General features: G+C 36.6%; 1 protein-coding gene across 1 annotated transcript; it reads right to left on the bottom strand.

The window, feature by feature from the left end:
* Positions 1 to 1,436: 1,436 nt before the first annotated feature.
* Positions 1,437 to 25,427, bottom strand: LOC108908196 (transcriptional activator cubitus interruptus). The gene is made up of 9 exons (XM_018712133.1): positions 25,360 to 25,427; positions 22,117 to 22,238; positions 6,638 to 6,736; positions 5,999 to 6,369; positions 5,645 to 5,878; positions 5,243 to 5,392; positions 5,017 to 5,181; positions 3,868 to 4,842; positions 1,437 to 3,564 (listed from the first exon to the last, which is right to left on the bottom strand). Exons 1-9 carry the CDS (start codon positions 25,425 to 25,427, stop codon positions 1,819 to 1,821), a joined length of 3,930 nt encoding a protein of 1,309 aa, XP_018567649.1. The 3' UTR covers positions 1,437 to 1,818.
* Between the last annotated feature and the right edge of the window lie 1,404 nt (positions 25,428 to 26,831).

The following is a 26,831-nucleotide window of genomic DNA, read 5'->3' as shown; positions in this document are numbered from 1 at the left end:
TGCTATTTCGCAGGTACAATGAAAGCAAGACCTTTTCCCTCTACTTGACAAACACTTTTTAAACCGATGTTGCGCAAAGCAACTACTTTGTGGACTAAAGCTCTGACTAGCATTGAATTATTATTTTAAAAATACATACTGCCATTTTTGTCTCTGTCAGCCTCTGCACCATTGCCAGTAATAAATAATCATCACGGCAATCTCCTTTAAATATTTAATAAATTCGTCTTAAATCCAAGGTTAGACTATGCTTTAATTGCACCATTTGTTAATAAGAAGACCTAATTAACCTAATAGTCCCCAGTATTGAACTCATCTGCTGTTTATTTTAGTATTGTGTGTTTCCTTGTTTTATACTGATTTATGTGCAGGTGCATATTTCTCCGTTTTCAGCTTGTCTGTAATATATATTTTGTGCATTATAAAATTTATTACCCACTTTATTATAGAAACGTTGTAAAATAAACTTATTTATTATTATTATTATTATTATTATTATTATTATTATTATTATTATTATATACAAGTGCCTTCTTTATAACGAGTCCGACTAACTTTTGTGATACATTCAATTTTCTTTTTATTATATTATGCGTAGAATGCTTAAGTAATTTGTCAAAGAAACTGTGACCAGTTGAAATACAAATACAGTTGCATTGGGCCACTGGGCAATAAATCTCAGCCGTTGACAAGTAGTCGACAAATTGTCCAGCAGTGCAGTGCAGCAATGTGGAATTTGGTGTGATTCAGGTAATTTTTAATTTATTATAGGCACCTTCAATCATTGATATTATAATTGCAAAAGGGAGAAATAATATTATTACAAAATGCATTTTGGAGACCTTTTGAAATGGAACAAAACGAAATTTACCAACAATATAATAAAGTTGTTTGAGGACATAAATAATTAAAATATGTTGTTGGCCAAATGAACATATAATAGTAATTTTCTGCACATATGTATACAAATTACTATAATTTTTTAAATTTTATTGCCAGTCGTTTTTTTACATGTTCAACTGACTTCGAAAAGACTTATAAAATAAGTTGTAAATTAATTAATATTTTATAAAAATAAGTTTTGAAAATAATTGTTATACCTAATATCCAAATTTATTTGAATTTACGCGGAGAAAGAAATTCTTTGAAATCAGTGCACGAGATCCAGACTTATACCTATACCTATACATCACAAACCTGTATTTTTTTGTGAATTGTTTAAATTATGGAGTGCTTGTTGTGCAGTGCATTGATTGACAATTCAAAATTAAGAAAAAATTAAAAAGTTTTTCAATTATTTTGAAAACGTTGAAATATGATGCAACACACACAATGTGTATATGTTTCTTTTGGAAAGCAGTTGGAGCAAGTGATATTAAACATTCTTGAGCATTTTACAAGCAACGCTACATACAATATAAACAAAACTAAACAAGTTAAGCATATCATTTATTAAATTTTTCCATTTGCAAATACAAAATTTAACATAAAACTATCAATATATACAAAACTTACTTACGTTTGTCCGATATATACTTATACAACATGGCAGTAAATGGCCTTATAATTAGCACTGAGATCATTGTCCGACCCCGTTACAATTTAACATAAATAAACATAATTGTTACTCGAATCCACATAATATATAATTATTTATAATTTTTACATTAGAAATTCTTATACACAGGAGTTAAAGCCTTTAAACTGAATTATTGCAAAAATAACATAATCAAATTATATTATTAATATCACAATATACATTTTATACAGGGATCTTAAAGTAATCAGTAATTGTACCTCGCCATCATCGTCTCTAAACTACTGGATCATCTGCAAGTAGCGGTTCTCTTCCAGGAGAGAACTGAGCGACGACGTCATGTCGTTTACCACCATGTTCGACCTACCCTTTTCCCCGCACTTCGACAAAGGATGCGTGCTGCTACTGACCATATCCGAATTAGTCACCCATGACTGACAGTTCTGCACATACTCTAAAGTCCTCTGGTAAGCGTCCTGTCGCATGCCGAGCATTGACGTACCGTTTACGTTACTACCCTGTCCCGTCGTGTTCGTAATCCCGGGTGACATTTGCGACTGGCTTATGTCTTTGCACTGTATCTCGTTGTTACCGCACTGATTGTAACCTTTGTTAAACCCCGTTTTCCTGCAGTTGCCACAGTTGCTGCACCCTCCCGAATTAGGAACGCACTGGTTCGTGTAAGGCGGCGTGGGGTAGCAGTTTTGGGTGTAGTGGGTGCACGGCCTGCTCAATTGCGCCTGTTGAGGCTGGCTCATAACTTCCGATGGTGCCGGTGTCGCCATGGCAGGAGACGGAAGCGGTTCCCCCATGTTGGGAACGCAGTTGTACCCCGGTTGGTACGTGTTGCAGTTGTAGTTGTTCGCCATCTTATTCTGGCAGTTATTTACGTAGTTTGGTGCGCACATCTGGTAGTTGTGGTTGGTGCACTGATTTGGAACCATAGGCGTTCCGTTCAAATAACTGTTATTGACATTCATCTGCGGACGACACTGATTGTTGTAGTCGTTCTGAGTCCTGCCGCACATACCGTGATGCTCGTTCTGGACCACGTTCATGTTCTGACACATAGCGCTGTTGTCCCAATTATTATAACAACTGTTGTGACTCGTCTGTCTGTTGTAGCAGTTCCCCGACATCATCTGACCATTTGCCATCATCATTTGACTGTTCTGCACCATAATCTGTCCGTTTGGAGTCATTATACAGTTCTGAGGCACTTGGGGGTTTGCACTGGGCGACATCATTTGCGAGTGGCAACGCCCTGGCATCGGCGAAGGTACCATTTGATTCATATTCTGCGCTGGGGAGAGCATAGGATTCTGCATGCCCCCGTAGTTTGAAGATGGTGAAGACATCACTTGGTAGTTTGAACTTGGTGATGGCATTACTTGATTAATATTTGATGAAGGAGACATCATTTGATTACTGGCCGGCGACGGCATCATGTGATTCATGGTAGGTGCCGGTGAAGGCATTATTTGATTCAAATTAGCCGATGGTGAAGGCATCATCTGATTAATATTATTCGGCGAGGGTAGCAGTTGATTTATGGCCGACGACGGCGACATCATGTTAGTGTTTTGCGGCGAAGGCAAAATGGGGAAATTAGGCGGGGATTGTAGCATTTGCGAGGGGCTTGATAAGGGCTTCTGGACATTTCCCGGTGTTTCCGACCAACTCATGGCGGTGACGTCTCCCGTTTGATTGTCTGCTACTTGATTCAGGTACCGAACCATCTCGTCGGGGATCACTAGTTTATTCTCTACCATTTCTCCTTCACCGACTTCGTCTAGAACCACTGCTTGATTGGGATGGAGGTCCGACAAACTCGCAGTGCCTTTTAGAGGTGATAATGTGACGGAAGCCGGTCTTGGAGGGGGGCTTTTTCTGTCTGTCATGGTGTGGCAGGGCTCCGACATTCGTCTGGTGTCTGTGCTGGTTGTGGTGGAGGCTGGAATGTTGGGGAGGTTACCCGATAACCAGGTCTGCTGAATGGCGGTTTGCTGTAGTGATATGTTTTGGGGCTGAAAGTAAATTTGAAAAATTAGTAAACGATCTGTACATATCTTAATTAACTCTTGTCATACTGCACTATAAAATTTGCCTAACATTCCACCCGTGATACATTTGTCTCAACAGAAATGGATACATAACTAACGGTATTGTGGGAAACAAAGCAAATCCTTCACATCAGTTAATATGATGACAATAAGTATAGCAAACTTCCAACCTTGTGGTATATTTATAACCCACATGCTATGACAAGAGTTATAAGCTTCAATTCTTAAACTAATTACTCAATAAGTACATACTGAGAGAAAACTCACCTGGAGAACAAGGTTGCTGTTGTTGGCTGGGTTCGGAGAATTCTGCAGCCTCTGCAGCTGCCCGGCGAGCAGGTGAGAAGGTGGAGGAGGAGGGATGCAAGTACCGCCAGTCGTGGCAGTGGACAATTGACTTGATCTCCTGGAGCTACCTGCCGAGATGGGATCATAAAAGGATCCGGGTGCCATTCCTGGTCTCATACTCGACCCTTGCGACGCAAGACTACTCTTCCGACTCATATCGGCACTCCTCATACTACCGTAGTAAGAACTCACGGTGGAATTACTATCTCTCCTTATCTGTGCTTGGGTGCCGCCTGGAGGCTGGAGTCTTTGTTGTAACTCCGTAAGCTGCGTCTTCGCCTGTGTTTGAGGCAACCCGCTCTCCATTTTGAGATCCGTGATACGCCTATTCAAGTCAGCTATGTTTTTCCTTTGTGTATTTAAAGTGGGGATGCTAGATGGCTTGGGTTTTCCCAAGTGTTTCATCCGCAACCTGGACGTTCTGTCTGCTAGCGCCACGCTGCCTCGTTCGCTTCCGATTCCGACCATAGCTCTCAAAACGATGGGCAGATCATCTATTTCCAGATCTTCTGCATCGTAAGCCCAGGATGGGTCGTCTGAGGGTTCGTTTCTTGGTATATTGCCCGTTAAGTCTGCTGAGAAGTCATCGTTGAACCCTCCAACTAACTGAGTGGCGCCCAGTGGGCTACCTTGTTGTTGGTGTCCAGGAGAGTTAACGTCGGACTCCGATTTGATGCTAGGACTGCTGAGGCTAGCTGTTTTGTGGCTTTGTAAGTCTTCGCTACGAGGACTGGAATCCAGGCCAGCAGGACCATCCTCGGAACTGGGTTCGGAGCCTTTGTGCTTCTTGCTGGCGTAGAATTCAGCTCCGTGGACTGTTTTGACGTGTTTTCTGAGGGAGCTGGGGTCCGTGTATCTCTTTGTACAGCCGGGAGCCTTACACACATATGGTTTCTAGAATAAGAGTGAAATTTTAAATACTTAGGAATGAAGAAATGGAAAAATTCTTCTACATACAACTGACAACATGGACTTTATTACTTACTACTTTTCCGTTTCTGAGAGCAAAGGGGACAGTAATTGATTTAAGTTTTAAGAAAGAAAGAAATAGAAACACTTCTTTTTTACCTCATTGCTGTGTGTTCGGTTCTGATGCTTAGCACGGTCGGAAGCGTTACTAAACGCCTTGGAACAGCCGGGATATTCACAAGTATAGGGTTTCTCTCCCGTGTGGGATCGAAGGTGAGTCTTTAGATTTTCTAGTCTAGAGTAAGCTTTGGAGCAGCCTTCGAACTGAGGAAAATAAAGGAATTGTCGATTTATAAAGACAAAGAGAGAATGTGATGATACTCACAGTACATTTGTGTGGTTTTTCACCGGTGTGCCTCCTCATGTGAACTACCAACATGTACTGGGCTTTGAACGGTTTCTCTGCCCTGGAACAACCCTCCCATCGGCACACAAACGATTTCTTGTTCGCGTGGATGTGGTCGTTGTTGATGTGCTGCAAAATTAAAAGAATCCAATCCAAAAAGATCCAAAGGAATGTTTCAGGATACTACTACAATTTGAGTTAAGAAAATTTGAATAAAAAATTTAATTCTGAAGTAAACTATGTGTCACACAATTAAAATGTTAAGAAATCAAGTTTAGCTGAAATTAAGAATACTTCTGATTGTATTCCGTTCCATTCCTGAGGTAAAAAATCTCAGTGTATGGATATCCTTAAGAAAAGAAAGAAATACTCGTTGCAAACCTTAACTAGTTCCTCTTGGGTGCCAAATTCTGTAGAGCAGTCCTTCCAGTGGCAATTGGTCTCGATGAAGTCTCCTGGCTCGTCTTTGAGGTCTGTGGGGTCGTTCGCAGCTTCATTAGGCCCGCAGGAGTTCAGCGATGGCTCCTTCTTGATCTTGGACTTGCGAACCGCCGCCGAATCGGCGTCCAGCTGCGTTATTGTACTAGACTCAGACTTTTTCCGTTCGCTTATAATCTACAAGGAATAAAACGGTTTTCCTATCACTGCATTCAGAACCAAGCATTATTGTTTGGTTTAATTACAATGTTGGATCAGTTTCCAAAACACCCTGTACAACCGGACCCGTCTACTTACATCAGTCTTGGATGCGCTGTGGGACACGTGCAGCGGGTGGTGTCCCAACGAGTACATAGGATGAGGCGGCGGCGCGGCCGGCGGCGGCAGCGGCAGCAGCGTGCCAGAGGTGCGCATGAAGTGGGCCTGCAGCTGCTGCAGGTGCACGGCGGGGTGGACTCCCAGGGCCGGACTGAGCGCCCCCGCCGACAGGTGGCCGTAGGAACCGCTGGCGCTGGAGGAGCGAGAGCCGTTCACGATGGAGGCCAGGGAGTTGGGCGAGAAACGGATCATGGAGTTGATGTCGAAGGAGTCCGAGTAGGGGGACGAGGAGAGCGCCCTCTTGCGGGACGCGCGGATGCTGCCCGGCCGCGGGCTGTTCAGCCTCGAACCTGCAAGGAAATAGAAAAAAATAATGAAGAAGTAATAAATTTCAACCATTTTGCTGTGTTTTTGGAAAATTGTGGCTAAAATTTACAAAAATTGTCTTTGACGCCCTATATCTCAAAAATAAAAGAATATGACCCCTAAGATCTTCTATCATACCCTGAATTTGTAGTACTTTTTTCCAAAACACCCTGTATAAACTGTATAAATACAGGTGAGTTACATATTATGAGTCGGCTTAGTAGAAATAGAGAGACTGTATAAAATTTTTACCGTCAATGCTGAAGGGAAATTCGGTGCTGGCCAGGGTGGATGAAGGGTGTAGTTCTGTGAGACTTCTGGCGCTGAGGTATTCTGGACTCAAACCTAAACCTGTAATAAAAAAACAACCTTCAAATTAAGTTAAAAAAAAACTTTTACTCCACGAATATATTCAGTAACATTACAACCATCCTATGTAAGTACCTAGTTGAGACGCCACTGGGATTCTACGAGGACTCGAAGTTTTCTATAGAATCTCATAGATGGCGCTAGCAGTACGTTATTTAGCGGATGGGAATATAATCTGTATCGGTTCCCTTTCTAGGTTTCAAAAGACTGCAGAATATGAAAATCTGCACGTAAACCGAACAAACTCTAAAGACTGCCAACCAATTATAGGAATAAAAGCGCTTTGCGCGGTTAAAAATAGTTCATAGTTCGGTATCGACACATTTCCTGACAAAAAATTATGACACGTTCCTAGAACCCGTAAGAACGGCGCCAAACTCGCTTAAATATAGAAACCCTGTTCTTAATTACCCCCACGAAATCATGCCGCTGCCGACGCTCCATTTATTTTCAGAAATATGTTTCCTATGAAAGGCGCATTAATTGCCTCTTCTCGAAAACCAAACGCAAAAAAACCGTCGTCGGATTGACGGGTAAGAAGCGTCATTGCCATTTTAATAGAAAGAACTGAAAGAAGAGTAAAGTTTTCCAGATATCCTAACTTAAGAGTGCGAAAAACGCGGGATTTCTTTATATTTAAGGTTATGTTACATCACGGGGTAGTTTTCCCCGCAAAATTCGTTTTGGCATCTGAAAGTACTACCTACTGCTTTAAAAGTCCATGGGATAAAAGACAAAAAAAAGGAAAATTAAATTACAAACAATTAAATTTTCACTGATTCTTCAAGTTTTCGGGGTCGCTGAATCTGAAATCAAAATTAGAAAATTCAAAATTCAAAATGACGGATCCAATATGGCCGAAGAAATTTAGAAAAGAAAAAGTCAAATATTCACAACATTTCTAAAAGAAAAAATATAAATAAATATAAATTTCATTTAATAGGTACAATTTTTGATAAAAAATCATTCAAATTTTGAAACTATGATAACTATTAAACTAATTTTTCAGGCTATATAGTCCGGGCGAATTAGGTTTTTTTTTTTAAAATCGGGCGTACCTCGAATTTTATGGGCTTAAAATTAAGTAAAAAATACACATAATGAAAGGCTAAATTTGTGTATTTGTGGAGGTCGAGCGTCATATTGTTTATAACAAAAGAAAAAAATAAACGCTCTTTTTCCAGTTTTTCGCTTATATCTCCGAAAATAAGCCTCTAATCGACATGAGGTGTACTTATCGATTTTGTTCCTGAGGAAATTTGCTACAAAGTTAGGGATTTGTGAAAGCTCGCTTTTTTTTTACATTGCAAAATTAGCGGTGAAAAAAAAAAATGTGCATATAAAAAGAACGAATTTAACTGAAATTGGATGAAACTACAGGAAAAGGTAACTGTTGGTGTGCTCAACAAATACCCGCAATCCGGACCCTTAATTTTAAAATTGAAAAATTATAAAGTCGAAAACGCGAGCGTATATATCTTCTGCCCAAATCAAGGTATCGAAATTCGGTAAGAAAGGATCGAAAGGTAATCAAATCATCTCGCGTCTTTGTAAATTTCAGATTTTTATGTTGCAAAATCAAAAAGTTATTAAAAAACCAAAAAAAAACTAACTGGGGTCCTTACCTCGGCAATTTTTTAATATACAGATTTCAAACCAATTGCATCAAATTAGTGCTTAAAAAACATGAATTAAGCAAAAAAAAGCTTCTCGATCCGACCAATAGAAGCCGAGATATATATTTTTTTTCAAACGGTATTTTGGCTGTTCTATTTAATATTTTGTAATAAATTGGGTCTCGTAGAAAACTTCCTTTATACGCTGATTTTTTTTTTGAATGGATTAGACCAAGATGTGACCAAGTAAACGTTCGTTAAAGACAGCGTGATTGGCGCAGCTGAGCGGTATCCAGGAGAGGGGAGCACTGTGACGTCATATTGCCCATGCTGCGCTCGACTTCTCAAAATTCTTACTTAACAAATGGATTGTGGCACTTAGAAAGTAACTACCGGGATGCTTTTTTTTTTAAATCAACTTATTTTTTCCGCTTTTTCGAGTGGTGTAAACAAAAGTCGGTGAAAGTCATCGCCAGATCCAGAAAAATACATTTTTATTGACTTTTCGTTTTCTTTTGTAATTTCATTGTGTTTTCGATATTTTGAAAAGTAAGGAGGTCTTTTTACGTATTTAAAAACAAAAGTCAATTATTTCTTAAAACAAAAATGACGAATGAATGAATGCTCAGAAGAGAGAAAATAATTAGACAAAGACAGAGATATTAACTCGATTGGAACCTCTCAAACTGTTCACAATGTGAGGTTAGAACACATTATGTGGGTTAGAATTTCTGAATGAATAAAGACAATTTACAGCCATGGATTATTTTATTGTTGTAGTTATTTCTGCCATTGTGTTTTCCAATTGTTTAAATTCCGTGTATTTCCAAGGCAATTGGGAAGCTCGGCTCACCAAATGGGTGGACGTCGGAGAGCAGGCAACGCCGTTGAACGCCAAAAAGGCATCCCGCGCCTCTGAAGTTGACTGATGATCGTGTGGAACGGGATAATTTGAGCGCACGGCGTTATTAATGAGCTGCGCCCGTCGAGGGTCCTCGAATGATCAGTCAATTTTATTGGCCGTGTCTGCATGGTACGCACTTGAAAGGTAAATAATAACCAGAGGTAGTCTGCGTACCGACGATTTATGGGTAATAAATAGACTGCGGAGAGCCGAGACATACAGGCGAGTGGGCTGAGGTCAAATTTTATATCGTGAACTTTAAAAGAGATAAATAATGTACTGCTTCGTTTTGAAACGTATTTATTTCGTATGTTTTTTTATCGGGATTTGAGGTTATGTCGTAGGCACGATCGAATTTCACGTTAGAGGTGATTAAACTACCAGTCCATATTAGATAAATAGATAAAAAGATTTATTTGCTTCCTGACAAAATATAGTCTAGTCTATAGTCTCGTTAAACTCACAATAAGTAAAAAAATGTTTGTAATTAAATTTTACAAAATATGACTAGTTACAAATCGAATGAATCATGATTATTGTTGTAAAAATCGAAAAAATCGCCAAAAATTAGATTAAAAAACATTATTTTTTAGGGATTTTTTTTGAGGTCTTTAAGTTAGGTATAGGACCTTCATACTTGGTTCAAGAAAAGTTCATGTTATGTAAAATCATCACACCAAATTTCATCGAAATCGGTTCGGGTAGATTTTGCATAATAATTTTGCAATCCAGGTTTTGAAAAAAAATTGCAAATTTTCAAAATTTTGCACAGCAAAAACCAAGGCCCTTAGATACTTGAAAATTTAATCACATATAGAAGGGCTCTCAAGCTTTCAAACGCTTTTTGATACATTCGAATCCGTTAATTAGGAGAGCTCTGGCGCTTGTTTAAACATTGGTTGAATTTTTGTACTTATAAACAATTAGAATAACTTTGTGAATATTCAATCAATTCAAATTTTTTAAAGCTGGTTTTAAAAGTTATTGGAAAGACGCTTCTTTTAAAAAAAAAAACAGATCGGTTGGTCAATTAGTTACGTAGTTATAGCCGATCAAAGTTAACCGTCATTTACACTAATAGATCAGTGCTTAAGCCTTCAAAAATGGTAAAAAGTGAAAAAAAAATTATAGTAGGATGATGACCCATTGGAAAAGGAAGAGAATATAACAGAAATGAAAGGAAAAATAATAAGGTAGTTTTTTTCGTTTCTTTGCATTTCCTCAGAAAACTTACCATAGTAATGTATATATTTTTTTTACACCATCAGAAAGTAGAGATTTCAACGAAGAAAAAGCCCACCGACGTTTTTAAAAAAGCAGATATTTTGACGTGAGAATTTTCGATTGAAAATTAGGGTGCTTTTTCGATATTAAGTAAAAATAAGGTGAAAAAATAAATATTTCAAATCAAAAAAATTACAGCGTGTTTGGGACATAAATAGGTAAGTTTTCACCAAATTTCGTGAAAAAAAAAAAAATTTTTTTGTAAAAAAAAGAAAAAACCAAAAACTTGGTTATTTGAATTTTTCACATAAATTTTGAGGTTATGTGAAAAAAGTGTAAATACAAAAGTTGTAGATCTTTTTATTACCTACAACTTTGCCATTTAACTCTTTTCCATAAGACTTGTAGTTTTTCCGGAAATCAAGGGAAACCGTTTTTTACCCTTAAAAACTCAGCCCCTTCCCCTTCCCGACCCCAGATCGCCCGTAAATTATTTTTTCTGGTCTATAAATGTGCTGGGACATCCGGGCAAATTTTTCGAAAAATACCTTTGATATTCCGAGTTCTTACCAGGTCTAAATTTGCAATACTTCTCTTCATTGACAACCTACTTTAAAACAAATTTCAAGTTATTTATGCAAGCGAGAAATTCAAGAAAATCGAACGGGTGGTGGTGGGCCTGCTCGAAAGTCAATCAGCGAGTTCAAAACCGCGACGCGCTTAAAAAATTCTTCTAAAGGTCCGATTTTGATGATTTTTTTTTAAATCGATGTCTTGCGATTTAAAAAAAACAATGAGCGTATTTTCAAATGCCTAGCATTAATAATTATTGGTCTTTTAACAGTCCGATAATTCTTTATTTTTAAACTTCCTTTAATTATCAACTTTATTTTTTTATTTTATCAAAGGTAAGTGCATACACTTATATACTGTTTATCAAGGATCAAAAACAAATTTATTTAAATTTTCTAAAATTGTTTAAACAACAATTATTTTCAAAATATGTCGAAAATTAGTAATTAATTAATTAATTAATTATTAATTTAATCATCATTTCTTTTGTGATTAAAGTATAATTCAAATATTATTTACTGTTTATAATATAAGCAAATGAGAAATTAATTAATTATATTACAAAAATACAAAATTATAGTACAAAGATTCGACCAATGTTTACACATGCGCCAGAGCTCTCCTAATTGACGGATTCGAATATTTCAAAAAGCGTTTGAAAGCTTGAGAGCCCTTCTATATGTGATTAAATTTTCAAGTATATAAGGGCTTTGGTTTTTGCTGTGCAAAATTTTGAAAATTTGCAAATTTTTTTTCAAAATCTGGACTGCAAAATTATTATGCAAAATCTATCGAACTGATTTTGATGAAATTTGGTGTGATGATTCTACATAACATGAACTTTTCTTCAGCCAAGTATGAAGGTCCTATACCCAACTTAAAGATCTCAAAAAAATTCCCTGAAAAATAATGTTTTTTAACCCCACTGTTGGCAATTTTTTCGATTTTTACAATAATAATCATGATTCATTCGATTTGTAACTAGTTATATTTTGTAAAATTTAATTACAAACACTTTTTTCCTCTTGCATTTTCACCTAAAATCAACTTTTGAAAAGATACATAATTAAATAGGAAGAAAAACATGACATATTTCGAAATTTTTTAACATATTGTGCCGCCAAAAGTTAAGCCCACGTTTTTTTTATGCGCATAGAAAAATTTTAATTTCTAGTTATATTTGAAAGCCAAAAAGCCAAAAATCTCCGTGGATATACGATTCATGCAAATATGGACTCTTTGAAACAGATACCGCCTGGATTATAATGCAGGAAAATATACGTAAATGTACAATGCGGCAATTGTAACAGTTATTCGAAATGATTTTAATACAAATCGAGATACTAGGCTTACTAATAACTGGAATTTTTCATTTATTCTAGCTTACGCCGAAATATTACGTTAAAACAGTGACGTACGTGAATTTAAAATTTATTTGTCGTAGCTCCTCCGATATCGCCAATATTTCGAGAGGTTTTAAGCTTACAACAAAATCATTAGTATTTATCTCGTTTAAAATTTTAACCCGTCCATCTCCCGTTCCGACGAGTCGCCCCTGTCCGCGAACCCCTTGGCATAGCTGGTTGCAGCTGAGCGCGGCCGTAAAGTCTCGGGCATATAAATTCCCGTCAGATTGGAAACATCGGTGCATAACTCGCGCAGCGTCGAGATAAGAACAAAGGCCTGGAGATCAAAGCTAGCGTTGACCACTTCACAAGTTTCGTGGTAGTTTACACAGTCGACAGTAAAACGGCATGCACGAACCGTTGGACGCATCTGGACTGCACGAAATAGATTATACTCCCGAGCATTGTGCGTAAAGATGCAGTATAATCTATTTTCGTTCGCATATTTCTGAATGGTTTCGTTTTAGTCACTGCGCTCGACTTACTTGAGTGTTCACATTGTGTTTCTGGATTAGAAGAATGTTCTGGCGGCCGGTTTGTGATTTTACAACTAAATCGACTTCGGTTGGTTTATTTTCCACGCTTAATTTCCTTTCGAGCTTCACTTCCTTCATACAACGCGCGTTATTGGGACCATATGTAGGTGAGCGTCGGGATCGTCCATCATTTCGTTAATGATGCGTTGCCCTCTCGCTATTTTCAGATCGCATCTAGTTTGCTCCGATAGCCGCGTATAATTTTAAACATCTGCATATCGGATTCTGCTTGCGCGTCACGCTTCTACAATGCCCGGCATGCCCGTTACTTGCAACAATGTCTTCGGTAATAATCGAGAGATTCTCGACGTAGGACAAATACTTGATGGCCGACATGTTTTGGCTACGACACATCGGCCAACAGGGCGGTTCAATATCAAGGTCAGTCCATTGTCGGGGATTGTAAAACGGTAGCTCCAAGTGCGTATGCAACCACTGAAGTACATGGTGTTGTATTTCAAATTTCATCCATGTTCCGAATCCACACCAAGAAGTTGTACCTGTAGCTCGAAGTAGCCTTAAAACTACTCCAGCAGAGCTAGTATTTGTCAACCAAGTAACTCGGACAACGTTGAGAATAAAGATTTTCACTGACTTTTCGAGTTCCGCAACTGGAAACTGGAACTGTCCAAAACCACTCCGACCATACCGAGCCAAAGCAAACGACGCCCGCAATGCCTGAAACTGTTGGTATAGCAACCACCGAAGACACTGCGGAACCATCAATAGACGTGATCGAATGTCAGCTCAGACTTTGTGCAGTTAATTAACTAAGACAATGATCCCGGCCAGTACAAAATACAACTCTTCGCATCAATACATTGTGTATGGTCTGTAGGATGTAAACAAATCTTGTATATCAATTGTATCAAATAAACTTACATTCAATACAAAAAGTTAGGTTCTAAATCTAGTGTGCAAATCGTTTAGGCTTCATTACTATCTTGTAGCCGATATAAAAGTACTCTAGAGCAAGGGTCGGCAAGTAACTTTAGGCGAGGTCTGGATACTTTTAAAATTTTTTAACAAGGTCCAGAAAAACATTCATATTACCAATTTTTTATTTTAATTTGCACTCATGAATATGATTACTAACCATTGAGAACTCAAATCAGTAACACAATTGTAAAATACTAGAAAAAATAATAACGGTGGCACTCAAACGTGAAAAAATATATTGTAACAAAAGCCGGGACACGTGGTAATTTATTTATTAGTTCTCAGAACGGATGGGCCAAAAAGTAAAATGTTTCAGTCAACACTAATTTATCGAAAAGTTAAGAGTTTTTTCAAGTAGGTTTAACGTCGCCACAAGGCCGTTCTTCGGAGAAAGCTTCATGAAATTTAACAGTATTTTTGAACAAGTTCGCTTAGACTGTCGGGGCCATCTGTTTAGCATCTGGTATAAAGAGAAAAATCGATATTTCAAATAACGCGCGAAATGCATTCCAGAGAACGTAGGAATTCCAAGAATAAGTTGTTAGAAAAATAATAATAGGTCAAATAGCTGGTTTTTAGGCGGATTGTCCAAGCTATAAGAATATATTAAATGAGGTTGACTAATCCGTCCCGTATTGCTACACGGAGTCACTAGTGGAAGGTTAGGGTTACTTGTAACTCCAGTCAATTAGGTAATTATTAACATGGCATAGTTATGCCAAAGCGTCCCGATATTCAGGGTTCCCGCCAGTAAGATAAGAACAGAAACTTCTGGACCCAAGAAATGGGCGTGTCGAAGCGAGGTGTCGAATTCAGGAGAGATCTCCGAAAAACAGGCAGTTTTTCCTTGGGTTCCACATTGAGCAGTCTACTTAGTTTTAGAGGCTTGGGTTAATTTAATAATGGATAAAGTTATTCCAAATTTTGCTATGGATCTCGCATTCCCTGAATCTCGGTACGCTGTCATGTGTAAATAAATTAATAATGTTGTTCGAGCCCGTTGTGTCGTTATTTTGTGTGTTTGTTTCGTTTATTGTTATTAAAACTCTTCCTGGAAAGTTATGGTCTTTCTTTTGTTCTTCCAACTTAAGTGTCACCCTATACAACCAACCACTTGATTACCTTGTACATGAGCGACATACGGTAAGTGTCTGGTATTCATTTTCTGAACGTACAACATTTGTAAGTTATTACAATTATTAATTAAAGTGTAAAAGTAAAACAAAAACAATAAAAGAACACAAAAAAGTGCCAAGCAACAAACAAAGTGTGTTAAGAAACAAAGACAAATCAATGCAAAAGAATGTGCCTCCTCTCCTATATAAAAAAAATATTAGCATGACATATTAATTACATTTGTTTATTTTATTTACAAACTTTATGTGATTTCGTTACGGTATACGGTATAAATCTAATAACGTATCCATTTTCCACCCTGTATAAGAGTATACATTTTAGAGTTGTTGAAATTTCGAAGCCACTTATCAGAAATTCCTTAGAATAAAATATTTTGTGATGAAAACTGGGAGTGATGATATTTGTACACAAAGTAAATGTATATCTGGTTGCAGAACTTAGTACTTTGCTCGATACAGTCATTCACTCCAATCCTTTAGCATTTCAACTGTATTTAATTAATTATAATCAACAATTCCACGAAACTAACAGGTACACTGTTAGCCCAACAGCAAGATGGTTAAAGTTTGTTTCTGGCACAAAACATTCCAAAACAAACCGGGGCAATAACGACGGCCATTCGTACCGAACGCCACAACAAACGTGTAAATATTGTTATGTTAGAGGCTCGTTAAGACTGTGCGCCGGATGTTGGGGTGTTTTTTCCTCGCTCTTGTTTTGCTCCGGCTGAAAAACAATCGTCTGGTGCGCCGTTGCGCCCTTTTTTATGCGACTACTACGAGCGTGCCCGCAGGATAGTGTTACCGACGTGATTGTTCAACGCCTGGACCGGATATCCCTCTTTAGAAAACACGCCCCTGGTGTGTTGATTGTACTTCACTCTCGAAAAGTTTAGGCACGTATTCTTATAATTTGGCAGAGAAAGTAACCATTTAATTATTTGAGTTATTTGCAACATAATCTAACTCTCACGATATTATCGACTACTGACGATTGAAGCTGGGATTAGAGACATTGTTTTAGGGCCGAGTTAGCAAGGCATACCATCGGCAGTTTGCAACAGAGTGTGTTCGCTTAACGGCTGCACCATAAACGTCGACATGTCATTTTTTACAGCCGCCCCGTTCCATATTTTAATACGCAGTAAAAGAGCAGGAAATATTCTCTCCTCGAGAAACCGGCCGGCGGTCGTAAACTAGAGGCTTTATTGATTCGAGTCGTTCTCAGTCCGCTTTTATTCAAAATAACCGCAATAATTTATATTAATATCGCTGTATAGCGTGCATTAACATGCCGTTTTCGCTTTCGCAAAGTAGATTAGCGTGTTGGTTAACGGTCTGCGCCGCGGTGCGGACCGACTAAGGGTCTGTTCCCACTGGGTAGCACTCGGCGACGATCGTGGAGAGCCACCGTTACTCGAACTGTCCGTTGGTTACATTTGTATTAAAGTAGAAGAGAATTTTCCTCAATTTTAGAGCCTCAATACTAATACTGAAATAATATATATGGTATAGTATTTTCCCGTGAAAAGCTCCGCGTTTAAAATTTCACCATTACCAACATAAAACCGAGAGAAGATCAAATTCAACGATACTAGGAATTTCCGAAACCAAGTGAAGCCAAAGGCAACAACAGCCAAGGTCCACCTCGAGAATTAACGGAACTATCAATAGGCGTGGTTGAACGTCGACTCAGATGTTACTGGAAAGCAAGTCAAGTAGTTAATCACAGATTCTATGAGAAAAAATGATTCAACTGAAATTTTGCCAAAGTTTTTATTCAGTATATCATTTTTTGTGAAATAGTCATAGCAAAATCGAGGTACGAACTTTTTGCGCACGCGGTTGAACCGTTTTAATTTTTTTTTTGGAATCAGTTTATTTATTTATTGTTTTTCGCTCTCCAAAATTTCTAGAAATATTGAGTATCCGAAAAAAATATAATTTTCTTAGAATCTATGACCTAATTAGTTCTAACCGTTGTTTTTGCCAATGTAAACAATGTATTATTGTACAAAGTGATTCCCTTTTTTACTAACTTTTAACAGTTGATAGAGGACTTCATTTTTAATCTCAGCTGTTGACAAGTGACAGACAAATTGCCTAGCAGTGCAGTACAGCAATGCGGAATTTGATGTAATTCAGGTAATTTTAATTTATTATAGGCACCTTCCATTAATCATTCATATTACAATTGCGAAAGGGAGGGAGGGATATTAAAACGAAATTTACCATCAATATAATAAAATTGTTTGAGGACATTAAATATTTTATTGTCCAAATGAACATATAATAAAAATTCTCTACACATTATATACAAATTATTATAATTTTTTACCTTTAGCAGAAAACTTTTTTAGGGACGCCTATGAAACTCATTAAATTTCATTGCTAGGCGTTTTTATACATGTTCAACTACTTCGTAAAGACTATAAACCTGGCAACTGAAGGGATGAGGTCTACTTTTAAATTTTGCGTACATTTATGTTCTTTCATATCTACAGGATGATTCAGTCATAATGTCATTAATTTTACCCTGAAAAAAAATTCAATTCATTACACAGCTCCCCAAAAAAAAGTATCGGATCTGGTATTCAGACTGCCTTCAGACTTGGCCCAACGGATCTGAGTTTTCGGGAAAATTCAAAAAACAGGACAAAATTCACAAAAAACGTAATTTACGATCGACGAAAGTTATAAAAAATCAAATTATTCTACCAGCTCACTAGACGTATAATTTTTCACTTGTTTAATTCCAATGTATCGTCATAGAGTCAGACAAGCTGGTCCAATTTCATTCAAAAACATAAAATAGATCAAAATGCTTAAAAACGCCATTTTCATGGCATAATTCGTGTTGCAGAGTTCTGGATCCACCTTTTTATCCACCCACGCTTCTATCCAGTCGTTCATGCATGAATACGCATATTTATTCATCCACCTGTACCACCTATAAAACCCACCCAATGAAATTGGACCAGCTTGTCTGACTCTATGATGATAAATTGGAATTAAACAGAAGGTAGAATAATTTGATTTTTTATAACTTTTGTCGATCGTAAATGAAGTTTTTGTGAATTTTGACCTGTTTTTTGAGTTTTCCCGAAAACTCAGACCCGTTGGGCCAAATCTGAAGGCAGATTCGGATTCAGTGGGAAAAAATACATGAAAATACAAGGGTCTGAATACCAGCTCCGATACTTTTTAATTTTGTGGGGCTATGTTATTTAAACCCCTCTCGGACCGCTCCTGGCCGCTGACCCACAAAGGTTCATCGAGAGTGAATCTTGACTTACCGTAAAATTCGGTCATTAATCTAGCTTTTAATGCGTTTTTAATCCGTAGTAAACGAATAAACAGTTTTTATAATTGAAATAAATTTTTAGTATTTTGTTCAATTAATTATTCAGTTTGTAGTACGTATATGTGACTTATTGCTTTTTAAAATGACAATACGTTAAATAACACTCACTCATTAGGAGTTAAGGGATAATTTGCTTATTTTTTAAAAGGTCGAGTAAAAATTTTTTTCGATTTTCTCTCTTTATTAGGTGTTCCGAATACGTGGTTAAAATTAAAGACATTATGACTGAATCACCCTGTATAAGGAAACGATCCGGCAACAGAACATTCTCTTGGTGGAAGAAACTTATACTTCTCTCAACACCACCGCTCGCAGTCGGCGAGGAGCTTCCGCGTAGCCCTTTGTTTACGACGACTAGTGTTTTAAGAAAACTCGGCGCTTTTATTGACTATAAAAAGAGTGTGGCAAAAGAAAACAAACAGGCCGTTTCGACATTGTAACAGACGGAGTTATTGTGCGTCAGTCGTCTCGAGCGCTGGTATAAGAAGCCACGGAAAATAAACAGCACCAGATTATAAATAAACCGGGGCCGTTTCGATATGGCAAAGTAAATAAACATATCCCGACGCGAAAATAAATCATTAGTACGTCCATAAATATGAATCGAATGGGCCCCGCTACCGGCCACTTTGTGAAATATTAACTCGAAGGGGGATAGACGTGATTCGCTACGGTAACTGCCTCACATGTCTGATATAACGAAATATACAGGGTGTCCGGGATATGCTAGGATATGTTATTTGAAGATGCTGCTACTCGTAATACAAAAACTAAGAGATATATCGCGTATCCCGTGACCACAATGTGACGTCACGTGGAGAGTAATAGCGATTTGTGGGTCTTGTCTGTACAGACCTCTTTTGGCTTTCGTATTGTGAATATTCTAAAGTGGTGTAAATTTCATACTGTTCCTGTGTCTTTTTGAATGTATATGCAATTCCTTTAGTGAGTATTGGCAATGTTGTTTGTTATCATCCAGAAACGTTGTACTGGTTTTGGACAATCAAAGGAAATCCTTTTACAAAGACATAATGTTTTTCCGGTTTCCAAATTATGAATATATTTTAAAAATCTGGACGTAAACATATATTTAACACCAAAAATGTTCGAGTTTATTCATGGCACTTGTGGCATGATTGTGATTTTCTAAAGATGTTGCTAAATTTAAAAAATAACAGTCATAATATGTCAGAATCCAAGGAAGATTCGGAAAAATCTGCACAGGAATTACCGAATAATGCTGATAACACTGAAGAGCATGTAAATATTTGTTATTATTTAATAGATACACAACCATGAACCATTAGCATAAATCTTATTAATGAATCGCTTAGATCACTCTCCGGGTGACGTCACGCGCCGAGTGAATCAGTTCTCGCTTACTGGAATATCGCAACTCCCAGTATTTATATCATGTTTTGTATTAATGTTTTCATTAGCCAATTTAGGGGCCCGCAGGCAAGGCGCCAGCGGCTCTACGTCCTTAGGCATATGCAGGTCGTAGGTTATACATTTATACGTAACTACTAAACAAACACTCTGTGCGAAACGCAATCACTGCAACATAAAAAACAATCAACATTTACGTTGGCTGCGTGCGAACAAAAAATATTTATATATATTTTTTAAATTTACTCTGTCGTAAAATTTTACGACTCCGGCGCCCGTTACGAATATCTCTATTAAAGCGCGCTAGCGTGAGAAGTAAATCCGGTGTGTCGTTTCGGGATTTCGCGCATTCCGCGGGGCCGATGATCAGCGGGATGTAGTAAACATCTAAAACTTTTAATTGAAGAACTCTAAAGCCTGAGCGGGCCGTAAAAAAACTCGATATGTTCGTCGCTTTACGAGCGAAGGCTGTAAAAGTGGTCAGCAGAAAACGATGAAATGGAGTAATAATTGGTTTTTATGTATCCCAGAAAAGTCCGTACACGACCGTAGCCACGAGGTTTCTTATTTATTTTTTCCGCAGATTCTATTCAAAGGAATATGAGAATTTGACAAAAAACGAAAAATGAGAGAGCAGAAAAGGACAACACAGAAGATGAAGAAGAAGAAACACAAGGATGTTTACATAAAATGTTTTTTTTTCCTTTTTTAATTATTTTTATTCAGGGTCATGTAAGAAATAACACCTTAAAGTAAAATCTAAAGTAATACAATTTTTGTTCCCGAATTCTGACCCCGGATTTTACGTTAGAAGACGTGGTTCAGTTGTTTTTTCATTTTCAAGATCATTTGAAGGTCAAATATCCCTCGAGAACTTCTCAAATTGGTATCTCGTCAGGATAGCGAGATGTCGTGAAAGTAACTTCTACAAAATTGTTTGGGTCTTTGGGTGATTTTGGATGTGACCTTGATGGCCAAGTTCAAGGTTATTTCAAGGTCAACTCTTGATTTTTGAAGGTAAATCCTCTGAGTACTCCTTTTTATGACCTCGAGGTCATGAAAACTTGATCTCATGTATAGGAAAATCATCATATCACCGTCTTAAAGCAGAGTCTAGTGGTTTTTATCAAAATGACCTTCAAGAACACAGTATATAAAAAATGATTGTTCTGTGATCACAGACAAAAGGAATCTATGAACCTCAAAATGTAAAATAAGGCTGACAACCATTACGGCGGATCTGTTTTGAGGTGGATGTAAGAGGGTGCAAGCAAATTTTTTCTGGATTACCTTCAGTACAACTCACATAATAAAAGTGTGGATCCTCAGATTTATGCATTTTGGAAAAATATTGAAGAAGAAAAAATGTTTTACAATTGAATTTTGTAGTTTTTTTAAATTGCAAATTAATAAATGTAATCTAATTGTTTGAAAATAAAAAAAGAATGTTAATTTTAAAAATTTACTGTGGCCGCCCTAATCAACCGATTTCAATTTTTCAAAAACCATTTGAAAGGTTAAGCGGTTTTTTCTATGTGAAAAAATTTTCAAGTATCTAGATGCTTTATTTGAGGCTGTGCAAAATTTTGAAAATTCGAAAATTTTTTTCAAAATTTTTTTCAAAAAATTATTTTGCGAAAAGTATCGAACCAATTTTAATGAAATTTGGTGTGTTGTTTTATTATACTATAAAGTTTTTTTTACCAAAATTAGAATGCCTTCGGAGCAATTAAAGCATTTTAAAAAAATTATCAAAGAAGACTTGATTCGTTTGCCTTTTTTCATCAATTATTGCTATTTTGCAACATCGGTAATAAGTTTAAACATTTTTAACTTACAGTATGTTGTGCAAAATTCCATTCTAAAACTTTTTTCCTCTTCAATATTCTTCCAAAATGCATAGGTTCCAAGATATAAGTAAAAAACTCAGATAAAATAGGTATTTTTTAAAATTTTTAAAACATTATTGCAATTTTGAAAATGTTCCGGACCTCGCCCAGATCTAGGAATCTACACTTTTATTATGTGAGTTATACTGAAGGTATTCCAGCAAAAATTAGCTTGCCCCCTCTTACATCCAAGAAATGAAATATTTCCACAGATTCGCCCTGGTCTACATGGGAATTTCTCAGTTTAAGTTATCCACAAATTGTAGCAATGTAAGATGGCTGCATTATTATTCGATTACTGATTACAATTTCCCGTTTTGTTTATTATTTTGATTGTATTCAACTACTTATACGGGCGTAATAATCTAGTTTGAGTGTCCCCTTACCATGAATAGAATTACTTGTGGAATGTTGGAGAGAATAGAGGTACTCCATATGTGGAGGCAACCGATAAGCGGGATGGAGCTCCCTACCTAGGAGGAGACCGCTTCCAGGGGTACCACCAACACTGAAACAAAAAAAAGAAAGATGAGTTATGCTTACGCATTTCCAAATCATATTATGAGGTGCGGTTACCGAGTTAAAAAAAATGCGTATTATTCAGTGTTTACAAACTTGGAAAGGTTTTTTTTTTAATGATATGCTTTAATAATAAACATCAATATTCAAAATCATTGAAATTTGAAAACTGCACTTAAAACTGATAATAACCAAAATTGTTAAAAAATTTTGAGAACTTCTGGAATCATCCCCGACTTACATACTACATAAAAAAATTAATTAAAATTCTACATCATAAAAATGGTCTATTGAGTTGGGGAGACTAGCAGTTAAGGAATGATTTCCGAAATTTAAAAAAATGAACAAGCAGAAAAGTCAAGAGAAAATTAATAAATTTTATAATTTTTCAATCTCCTCTAAAAAAAATGTAAACTTTCTTTTCAGAGAAATAGATATATTTTTTAATTTTTAATAAAAACGTTATAACAATTTCAATTTTTTAATCGTTAATTTTTATGATTTAACACTAAAATATTTTTTTTCCTATGCCATTCTATTGATTATTTAAAATAATGAAAAGTTGCTTTCTTTTGTTTTACGACAAAGATAAAAAATCAAGTTCGCTTTGTGAAATTGTTATAACTTTTTTATTAAAAATTAAAAAATATAAACGTTTCTCTGAAAAGTTATTTTTTAGAGTAGATTGCAAATAAATATATAAAATTCAATCATTTTTCTACTTATGATTTTTTAAATTTCTGAAATCATCCCTTAACTTCTAGTCTCCCTAACTCTGTTAATTTTAATAGCACAAGGAAAAGTCAATAGACCATTTTTATGTAGAATTTTATACTCTACAACTTAAGAAACTTTTTTTTCTACCTCTTACCCCTTTTGAGTGATCTTGAAAAACCCCCTTATTTAATCTTTTTTCACCCCTGCCTTGGGGTTGAAAAAAAAAAAATACTATCTATTACTTATTATTATTATATATCTCAAACTAACTTATATAAAAAATTCAGGCAAGTTGACCAAAATCCGATTTAAAGTCACATTGAATTGGACTATTAGTGGAGTCAGCGGTCCCAAAAAAGTTTTCGTTGTATCAATGTATAGGTACCTATATCTTTGCATAAATTGCTGAACTGTCGCAGTATTAAAACGGAAGAATCAGTTTATTATAGGGCGTAATAATGTCAAATCAATTCGCAACTGTTAAAAACATTGAATCAGTGCTGAGGAGGATGTTAAATTTTTAAGTCGCGTCAGTCAAGACCCGAAAAAAGTGTGACAATGGTGGCCATCAACCACTAACTGACACGGTGAAAAGTGGCAACTACAAATAGAGTTTGTACCGGCAATTAAAGGTACTTGTAGGCAAGTACTACCTTTCTCTCTCTCCGTCAGGGTTCGCATTCAATTCGATGCGGTCCCGCAGTTAATTCCTCTTGTGTCAGCGGGCTTTAACAAAACAATCTCGAACAGCGCGTCGCCTACACTACGCCGCCTCGAAGGTCTGTGCCGCGAGGGCAGGGTCGGACCGCACGGAAACTCAAGCCAAAAATTAAAATGAGTCGCTAGTCAAAAAATTGAATAACAGATAAGGAATTGTAATTTTATTTTTTTTTCATACGTGTAATATAACACGATCCTTTTACATAAAAAATGACTTCGAAAAATTGGGTTACTATCCTGGTTAATCAACTGCAAATAAACGGGTCGACGTTCGATCGCGTCTCTTGCTGGCTCCGTTTGTCCTCCGGGTAGATCTTCGCTGTTGTTTCTTGCCTTGGTCGTGACTGTTAATGTAACAACAGAATTTAGACCCACTTTTAAACCATAAATTGATATTTTTTTAATTTTGACTAACCCTTTATAACCTATTTTCAAGTATCTTACAAAAATAGACGAAAGTAAGAAAAATCTAATGACAAAACTTGTGCTAAGTTTGTTTGAATTATTGTCGACGGTAACCATCGAACTCAGTTTGACCCTGTTCGTAGACAGCGAAAAGAGCGCTCATGTAGTGGTCCGGCCTATTCGTTCCCCAGATATTATCTGAAAGTGCCATCCATTCACGGGGTTGACTTGTTACCCCGGTCCCGACAATACCTTAATTCTATTTGGGAAAATAATGGGCCCTTCACCAGAGCAGGTAGACGAGCTTGGGAAAGGGAGGAAGACGTAGTTAGCTTTGTGGACGCTTCTAATGGCTTCCAAGAATTAGAAGGAAATAAATTCTATACACCTTCTGACACTTATTGTTGCCAGTCCCAAATTGAACTGTAAATATATGTGACGTGGAGAGTCGAAAAAAACACATTCTTCCGCGCCCCAGGTATTTTTTAGTATTGTTAAGGGGTGTCTTGGTTATTTTTAATGATAATGATAAAGGTTTTTTTGTAGACGGTGGATATTAACATGTCAAAGACAAAATTTACATACAATAAACCCGATATTTATTTTTATAATTGAGGCGGGTCTTAAATTCGACGAGAATTTGAAAATTGCAGTCGTATACAGAGAGTTCAATTTGGAAAAATGAAGTTAGGTCCAGAATAAATGGCTGTTGGTTTAGGCTTATCGATGTTTCGAGACATGTCACGCTCTTCTTCAGAAGAAAATCTGAAAGTCAATCTGCCAATGTTTGTCGCAGAGCTTGAAGAACACCCTGTATATTAAATTAAAATCCCCATAAGAACTAAACTATAAAAATTCCACATGTTATTCGTTAAGTGCAGGAAAAAAGGCTTACAAATCGCTTGCCGTCTTTAATTAATTTCATTATCCTTGTTAGTCCTTTATTATGTTTAATACTTCATCAGCTGGCGCGACCATCATTAGTGATAAATAATTGAGATTGATGCGACTATATAAAAGCTTCGGGTGCTCAAAACACCTTGGAGTTTATTGTCTCTTTTATAGAGATGCATGTAGGCCTGTCCAGTGGCGCCCCGTGAAAACAGGGTGTTACTATTGAATACACAAAAAGTATGCATATATGTTAATCCGCTGGATGACATAGATAGTGATAGTTGACGTTCCTAGTCGACTGCACTTTGTACTTTTAATTATCTCCTTTAATTCTTATTTTTTTTCAAGTCGTCTGGACGTCTTGAATGACTTACATCATGTGGATTTTATTTTCGGGGCCATAGAAATTTAAAATGAAATGCATAACTCCAGTTCCAGTCATTTTGAACACATGCTGTGAGAAATATATGGAAAACTTATATCTTTTTCTCTGAAAAAAAATTTGGTGCAAAAATGTACATTAAACTATTTTTGAATTCGCTTTTTTACGATCTAGTTAATCACATCTCTGTCTTGCAGATAAGAGAAAGCAGCCAAGATGTAAATTTATCTAAGTTCCATCTTTGAATTTTTTTCATAATATTAGAAACCGGTTAAATTTAAACTTTTTTGTTTGTTTGGGTCCAATCGCCTGTTATAATAATGACAGTCATTCTCCTTACACCCCGTCTTTAAATAACATTTCAAAAAGTATGCCTCTATAATGTTGAATAAAACGAGAAAATTAGGAACAAACGAGAAAAATTCTTAACATTGAGAAAATTAATAATTACCTAAGTGTGAAAAGGAGTAATAACAGCATCTAGTGAAATGTACATAGATAATTTTTGTACTGCCCAGTTTTTTTATTCAAGATTTGAATAATAAAAACACGATTGTGTAAAATACCACTTAAGAACCTATTTATGTTGAAGCTTATAAAGTATCTACCTGTAAACGTTTGAAAATCTGTCCCACGACTACAATACGATACCAGTATTGTAATTAATAACTATACATACAATTAATAACTACATATTTCACATTTTAGTAGTATTTGGTATGTACTTATTATCTAATATTTATCCCTTTAATATAAATATTTCTGTTTTTTTGTTTTGACCTAGGTAAACAGAACCAGTTCCGTTGAAACTAGTTTTTCCAATTTCCAAGAACAATTAAATCACACGTGCGTTACGAAAAGAAGGACAAATGCGCATGCTCGCTTCTGTTTAGTTCAACTGAAAGTGCGTGTTGCTGGGGTGTTTGATGCAGTCGCGATTTTGACTAAATTTTTGCTTGGCATTTTGTGTGTAAACTAGTGTATTAGCGGTACCGGTTGCAGTGGAGTGTATTTTGACGATTGCACGTCGAATATTTGACAGGTTAAGTGTTGTGAAAAGTTCGAATTGGTATCTGAAGACGCTTCCCTGGCTGTTACAAGAACAACGGAGGCTCGGGCGTTCAAGTCGGCGAAAAAGTGAGTACCAACTTTTTAAAACCAAATTTTAATTTCATGCAGCAACAATTGTTTACATAATTTTTTTAAATATCTCTATCGCCACAAGGGTTTTTGGAGCACTGTGATTTTGTTGACCGGGTGAGTAGAATCACTGACGTCGTTTGGAAAGTAAATCAATTCATGTTAAAAAATGTTTAAGAATGTCAACAAAATTTTAATGTGTTGAATTGTTACATCTGTCTCGATTGCATATGCATTGAAAAACGATCAGGAATTAGATATATTTTGCTTTAAATATGATCAAAAATGCTTTTGAAATCAGGGAACGGCTGTTAGTGATTCATC

The sequence above is a fragment of the Anoplophora glabripennis genome, unplaced genomic scaffold (assembly GCF_000390285.2).
Source record: "Anoplophora glabripennis isolate ALB-LARVAE unplaced genomic scaffold, Agla_2.0 scaffold18, whole genome shotgun sequence".
NCBI classification, from domain to species: Eukaryota; Metazoa; Arthropoda; class Insecta; order Coleoptera; family Cerambycidae; genus Anoplophora; species Anoplophora glabripennis.
This window is presented reverse-complemented; position numbering and strand designations above follow the sequence as displayed.